The sequence below is a fragment of the Elephantulus edwardii genome, unplaced genomic scaffold (genome assembly GCF_000299155.1).
Source record: "Elephantulus edwardii isolate Elephantulus edwardi_28Jun2011 unplaced genomic scaffold, EleEdw1.0 scaffold00129, whole genome shotgun sequence".
Taxonomy (NCBI): domain Eukaryota; kingdom Metazoa; phylum Chordata; class Mammalia; order Macroscelidea; family Macroscelididae; genus Elephantulus; species Elephantulus edwardii.
Genome location: NW_006399879.1, coordinates 871733 through 879055, shown reverse-complemented (window position 1 = coordinate 879055; position 7323 = coordinate 871733). Strand labels below are relative to the sequence as shown.

The 7323-nt window shown below is 50.2% G+C and overlaps 1 protein-coding gene across 1 annotated transcript in view; it reads left to right on the top strand.

Annotated features, from left to right (window-relative positions):
• The first annotated feature begins 481 nt into the window (after nt 1-481).
• The window catches only part of STX18 (syntaxin 18), a 111494-nt gene continuing 104652 nt past the window's right edge, over nt 482-7323 (top strand). Inside the window, exon 1 of the mRNA XM_006893580.1 lies at nt 482-652. Coding sequence (XP_006893642.1) covers nt 482-652 — 171 coding nt within the window. The remainder of the gene's footprint in view (nt 653-7323) is intronic.

The window sequence follows — 7323 nt, the reverse complement described above, 5'->3', positions numbered from 1 at the left end:
TTCTCGAGCCTCTGGCCCAGGACCCACACTCCTGAGCCCAGCGCATGGGCGCTCCGGGACGCGGGGCCCCTCGGTACAGTGACGCCCGGTGGCGTTTGCCGGGAGAAGGACGGGGAGTGGACACTGTCCACCCGCTGGCTCCAGGCTCGAACCGTCCTTCTCGCTTAACAGCTTAGTGGGCGCCGGAACCAAAGTCCACGGTTCTCGAGCTTAGCGGGCGCCGGAACCAAGCTGCACGGTTCTCGGTAGTTGACCGGACGCCGGAACCAAGCTGCACGGTTCGCCGCAGTTGAGCGGACCCCGGAACCTTTCTTCTCGCTTCGCCGCAGTTCAGCCGAGGCCGGAACCTTTCTTTCGCCGGTCAGGTTTCTGAACGGAGAGGTTCGCCGCTCGGAACAGTCCTCCGGGTCCCCGTTGGCGCCGCCGGCGCCGGCTGCTGACGTGGGCGCACGGGGTCCCCGGCAGTTGGATACGGGTCACCATGGCGGTGGACATCACGCTGCTATTCCGGGCCAGCGTCAAGACTGTGAAGACGCGGAACAAGGCGCTCGGGGTGGCGGTGGGCGGCGGGGCGGCCGATGGCAGCCGCGACGAGCTCTTCCGCCGGAGCGCTCGGCCCAAGGGCGACTTCTCCAGCCGGGCCCGCGAAGTGGTGAGCTGGTTACTATGGAAACTGCGGGCGGGAGGGGCGACCTGAACCCGGTACCGAAGGGGACACCTGCGGACTGTGAGCACCCGTGTTTTGGAGAATGGAGATGAATATTGGGGAAATCAAGAAAGCTGCTTTCACTTGGGCAGAAATAAAACAGAGACTTCCATCAGCAAAAGTTGTTGAGCTGATTTGCATGGTAATGAGTTCGCCGTCACTGCAGATTGACAAGCAGCCCCCCCCCCCACGGTCCTTTCTAATACGACGCAGTGACCCCTTTTTGTTAAAATAAGATCAAAGACCAGGTCTGATTGGGCTGTCTTCTCTCTTCTCCCATAGTAGGTAGAATCCGGTAGTTTTTGAGGCCGATTTGATAGGTTGTTGTTGTGTTGTGTGCCCGACTCCTGCTCTATCCTGAGCCGATCTCACAGCCTCCGACTCGCGTACCCTTATCTTTCACACCCTGCCAAGCCCAGTCTCTCCGGGGCCCTTTCTTCCCCAAACACAGTGGGCTTTCCTTCTCTGAGAGCGAGGACTTTTCTCTTTCACGGCACAAAGAGTTGACTTCATCTCAGAACCCCCGCGTCTGATAGAGATTTAGTAAATGCTTGCTGGGTGAATGAATGGACAGATGGTTGTCAGTCGTCCCCGCTAACGGGGGAACTTGGCAAGAGGCCTTGTTCACGTTAGTGTTCTTGGCACCCAAAGCAGATCTCGTGTTTGTGGGGTCCAAAGCCTGTACGGTTTTGTCTGGGCTCTTTAAGAAATAAAAATACAAAATTATAGAAAATGTCAAGCTTAGTGTTTTGGTGAGTTTAAGGGAGGAGCCACTGAAGTTGAGGGTTCGTTAGCGTCATCGTAAATCCACTTTTGGTTGGCACACAGTCCAGTCCCTAGCATCTTTAGATACTCAGGTATGTTTGAATATGTTATCCACATGCATCAGTAAATGGTAGCTTGCTGTGGGTGTTAAGGCTTTAAAGGGGGACTGTTGTTGTGTATTGTCCAGTCAGAACTGACTCGTGTCTGACCCTCGTGTCTGCAGGTTTTCAGAGCCTTTAAATCACATGGGAAGAGATTGCCATCTTTCTCCTGTGGATCTGAACTATGTGCCTTAGGTTTGACGGCACAGCTTCTTACCACTAGGCCACCAGTGCTCCCTGAGGGGAGCGTGCTACTTCTGTGTGTTGAGTCAGAACTGGCTCATAGCTGACCCTCCAGTGGGTTTTTCAGAGGCTGTAAATTGCACAGGAGGAGATTGCCCATCTTTCCCTCGCAGAGCGTCCGGTGGATTTGAACTGTGTTCCTATGAGTTGGCAGTGTCACTCTTTACCACGAGACCACTTGTTATTGTGTACCGTCGAGTTGGATCCTACACATACCTGACCCTTCAGTGGGTTTTCAGAGGCAGGTGCTTGCATGGGAGGAGATTGCCCATCCTTCTCCCGTGGAGCACCTGGTGACCTAGAACCACGTGCCTTCAGGATTGCAGTGAAGCTTCTTACCACTTGCCCACAGAGCTCCCTAAAGGGAGATTAGACTAGATGAACTGCTTCCATCAACAATCTGTCAAGCACCTACTTTTCTAAAAGCAGTCTGTGCTGAATTTCCTGTTAGGGCCATTGAATCAGTTCTGACTCTGAGTGACCCCGTGTACACCAGCAGGAATCACTGCCCGGTCCTGCGCCGTCCCCACAGTCATTGCTGTGTTTGAAACCATTTCTGCAGCTACTGTGTCAGTCCATCCTATAGAAGCCGTTACCACTGACCCTCTGCTTTACGGAGTACACTGTCCTTCTCCAGGACCTGTTCCTCCTGATAAGGTGTCCAGAGTCTTGCCATTTCATTCAGAAAGGGACATTTTGGCTGTGCTGCTTCTAAGACTGATTGCTCCATGCTTCTGGCAACTCATGAAACGTTCGCCTTTGTTTGCCAGCACTGTAATTCGGAGGTGTGAGTTCTTTGTGGTGAGATGAAATGATATAGAAGGAGTAGCAGAGAATACAGACATCGAGCACAATAAGCAGAGGTACTGATAGAACTCTGGGTGGGTTTACGGCCTCAGGGTCAGGAAAGGCTTTCCAGAGGCAGTGATGCCAGAAACAGGCCTTGATAGTCAGGGGGGGGAGAACACCCCAGGCTAAGAGAACAGTTTGTGTCAAAACACAGCAATGAGAGTGTGTCTGGTTAGTGTTTGAATGTGGCTGAGTTCCAGGGCATCTGTAACACGAGCCTGGAGGGTAGGCTGTGCAGATCTCACAGGCTTATCCATTACTCCCTTGGGCTTCATCTGTGTCCTGCAGGACGGCAAGTGTTCTCTGGTCAATGGACTTTGCAGAATGAACTGTGAGACCAGGAGGTTTTCTCAGCCAAGTGATGCTGTTAAACGGGTGCCTACAAATGGTCCCCTCCTTTTTTGCTTAATCAGAGAGAACTCGACATTGACCGTCTATAGGTAAAGCATCAGAGCAGGCCCTTTCAGGAAGTCAGAGGGAACTCGACATTGACTGTAGGTAAAGCATCAGAGCAGGCCCTTTCAGGAAGAAGTCCGAGAGAACTTGACATTGACCGTCTGTAGATAGAGCAGCGGAGTAGTCCCTTTGAGGCACAAGACTTCCTCCCCGCACCTCCTGGTCTGGCTGAGGCTGTTCCCAAGGTCCCTCCTGTGGAACTGTGCTTCGAAGGTCACAGTGTGGCTTTTGGGTTTCAGTTTCCTGACTCTGAATGAGACACTGATGGTGGTGTGGCAGCATTCTCACCTTCCACGTGGGAGACCTTGGTTCGGTTCCTGACAGTGCACCTCCTGTGCAGCCAGCAGCCATCTGTCAGTGAAGGGGGTGTGGGCCTGCATTGTAGCATCACAGTGCAGATGAAGGAGGACTGGGAAGAAGGCCTGATGATGTGCTTGGGAACCTCAGCCAATGAAAACTCTGTGCATCACAGTGGAGCATTGTCCAGTCTGCAGCCAATCATGGAGCGGCCCAGGGCTGCAGAGTGTTTCATTTCCTCACGCCTGAAGTGGTCCTGAGTGGGCGCTCTCTCTTCAGCAGCTGACAATGACAGTCTGACTCTCAGATGACTGATTTTTAATATTAAGTTTGAGTCCTTACCAGAAACAGGGGACTTGGGAGTGGTCAGGGTGAGATTTACGGCCTCAGATACCACACGGGCAGATCTCCCCTGTGCTGTAGGATCACCGTGAGTCAGAATCAGCTCACTGATAGTGAGATTTTTAGGAGGGGCAAGAAGCATGATTGTTTCATTAAAAAAAGGCCGGGTGGGGGAGGAAGAAGAGACCCCAAAAAGTGTCAGCGGAGACTTTGAAACTTGTAGCAGCCACTTCTAAACAGCATGCCTCTGAAAAATCTAGGAACTTTGATAAATGATGATGGTTGTGGAAGGGCTCAGGCCTTTTGTTCATGGGGTCGCTATGAGTCGTGCTCGACTTGACGGCAGTCAACAGCAACAAAGTGAAAGGAAGAAATGATGACATAAGAGAGCTGAACAGAAGATGTCAAAGGGCGGCAAAGATCACAAAATAAGGTATCACAAGAGATGGACAAGAGAATTGTAGTTAGACGGTCAGAGAGAACACACTCAGCATCTCTGAAGCTGAAGGAACTGAAGAGCAAACTCAAGCCTCAATTTGCCCTATTGAAAGATTGTATGGGCAGAATAGTGAAAGGAACAAGAAGCATCGGAAGAAGTTGGAGGAAATGTACGGTTTATACCAAAAGCAATTGGTTGTCATTGGGCCGTTTCAGGGAGTAGTATGTGATCAAGAATCAGTGGTACTCGGGGATGCCATTCAAGCTGCACTGAATGCAGAGGTAAAAGACCAGCCTCCAGGAATTGACAGAATTCCCTTTCAGGTGTTGAGCACTGGTGTGGCCCTGGACTTGTTCACTCATTTATGCCGAGAAATTGCAAGTTAGTTGCGTGGCCGGCTCACTGGCAGAGACCTAGAATGCTGACCATTCTAAAAGAAGGTGATCAGGCACAGTGCCATCAGCGTCTAACAGTAACATTAATGTAACATGAAAGTAAAATCCTGAGGACAATAATTCAACCAGAACTGACAAATTCAGGCTCAATTTAGAAGAGGACAGAATGCGGGACTTAGATACTAAAAAAATGTTTCTTGAATTAGTGACATGAGTGTTAATCCGAGGCGGCTTCTGATTCTAAAACTGTGTGTTTCCTGAACGTGACCCATTGTACTTGTGCACCGCGTCCTGTATCTGCAGTGAGCGCCCTGTCTGTAGTCACCTTTATTTAATGCTAGGACTCACTCATTGCCTCAAGGAGTTTGCAGTCCGATGGAGCAGCAGACGCAGTGCAGCACTCAGGTATGGATGGCCATGGCGCTCAGCACTGAGGCCCCGCTCCTCCTCCTCCTCGGCTCCCTTTTCACGACCACTGGTGACTCTGGTAGACCTGCGTCCCCACCTAGAGATCGAGCTAGAACTGCCTCCCTGGTTTGGAGCCCCGTTAAGCTTCATGGTGCTGTGTTGTTAGGGACCTAGCACAGTAACAGAGCGTGTGCTGGAAGCTTACTCACTGCAGGAACGTGCTGTAAACAGAGCAGCACTCAGGCCTTTCCATGATGTTAATAGTGAAATCCTGCTGTGCCCGGCACTTCTGTCCCTTGGCGTACTGAGGACTGCAGATTTTGAAACCCTGTTTACTCAAGAATTTATTTATTCTCTTATATGTCTCAATGGAGAGTGCAAAATAACCATGAGATGTATGCCTAAGTGTCTTTGAAAAATACGTTAAAGGATAGCTCATTCTCCTTGTAAGAAGTGGAGGGGAGAGATCTGTGTGCACTTTCAGATAATCCTAGTGAACCTTGAGGGACTAGAGTCATCCTACCAGATGGAGGAGAGAAAGGGTGTGAGCATGCGGCCTGCGCAACCTCAGGTGGACCAGGCTGGTGTGGCTGCAGCCCTCCGTGGAGGCAGCCTTCCCGAGGGCTGCAGCGGCTAGAGGTGAGGAGGAAGCAGACTGCATGGGGTTAGAGAAAGGGTCGGCATACTGTCCCACTTCCACTCTGCTGCCCATTTCTAGAAATCAAGTATTCCTGGCAGAGCCAGGGTTTATAGTCACTTTCATGTTAGAATGGACTTGTAGCCGGCCAAGGCTAATTGAGACATCAGAGGAAAATGTGTGCTGGCCCATGATTAGATCATTGTCAGCAGTGCTGGAGATCTGAGACTCTTGTCCTGGGGGCGTGGGAGCAGATACGGGAAAGGATTTCAGTTGTGCCTTAAGATATGACGGTGTTGGAGATGAGTTCTGTGTTAAATGTGACTGACGTCATCAGTTCACCACTCCCCCTGAGTCAGAGCTGCCTCATGGTGACCCTGTGTGAGCTGTGTACCACACGTGGTCAGGGGCTGGCTTTCTGGAAGGCAATCACCAAACCTCTCTTCCAAGAAGATGGTTTCAAACCTCTAATTAGGAGGTTGTTGCAGTAATCCAGGCAAAGGGTAATGAGCCACTGATGGTGGACATGGACAGGAGAGGAAGGAGTGTTTACAAGACAGATTCATGTTGTTGTTGTTGATCGCCTTTCAGTCAAGCACGACTCAGAGCGACCCTGTGAACACAAGGCCTGAAGCCCCGCTACAACTGTCAACATTTATCAAAGTTCATAGAGTTTCCGGAGGCATGTTGTTTAGGAAGTAGATGCCACTCCTGCTTCCAAACCTGTCATAGTATGTTATTGTTGTTATGTGCCATTGAGTCACCTGTGATGTATAGCGACCCTGTGTACTACAGCCCTGAACCCTTCCCTGTCCTGAGCCAGTCCCATTAACTCTGACAGACCAACCTGCATCACCCTAGTTACTGCATAAATCCATCTCATCTGGGGTCTTCCTCTCCTGCACTGTCCCTCCACCCTTTGGAGCATGATGTGCTTCTCCAAGACCGGTCTCTCCTGGCCACGTGCCCAAAGTAAGTGAGGTGGAGCTTCAAGATCCTAGCCTCCAAGGAGGGACTTGGTTTCACCCTCTCCAAGACAGACTTATTTGTTTTCTTGGCAGTCCATGGTATTCTTCTGTCATCCTTAGTCATTGTCCAGCTCTCTGAAGCCTAACAAGTAATTGCAAAGATCGTGGCCTGGATTATCTAGGCTGGCATTGTTGCTCTTCAGTACTCTGAAGAGGTCCCTGACAGCAGATTTTCCCAATGCAATTCATCTTTTGATTTCTTCACTGCTGATGGTAAGAGTGTAGATTAAGGATCCCAGCAAGCTATAATTGCTAACAACCTCAATCTCTTCTCCATCTACTATGATGCTGCCAATTGGCCCAGTGGTGAGAATCTTTGTTTTCTTGATGTTGAGCTTCAATCCATGTTGAAGACTACAGTCCTTGACCTTTTACAGCAAGCGCTTCAGGTCTTCTTCACTTTAAGTAAACAAGGTTGTATCATCTGCATAGTGTAGGTTGTTAATGAGTCTTCCTCCAGTCTTGATGCCACACTCTTCCTCATAAAATCCTGCCTCTTGAATGATCTGTTCTGCATACACTCCTTTCCTGATTTTGAACCATGCAGTGTTTCCTTGCTCTGTTCTAAGGACTGCTTCCTGGTCCAGTTTTGTATAAGCTCGATCAAGTGTTCTAAGATTCCCATTTTCCTCAAGGTTAGCCACAATTGATTGTGAT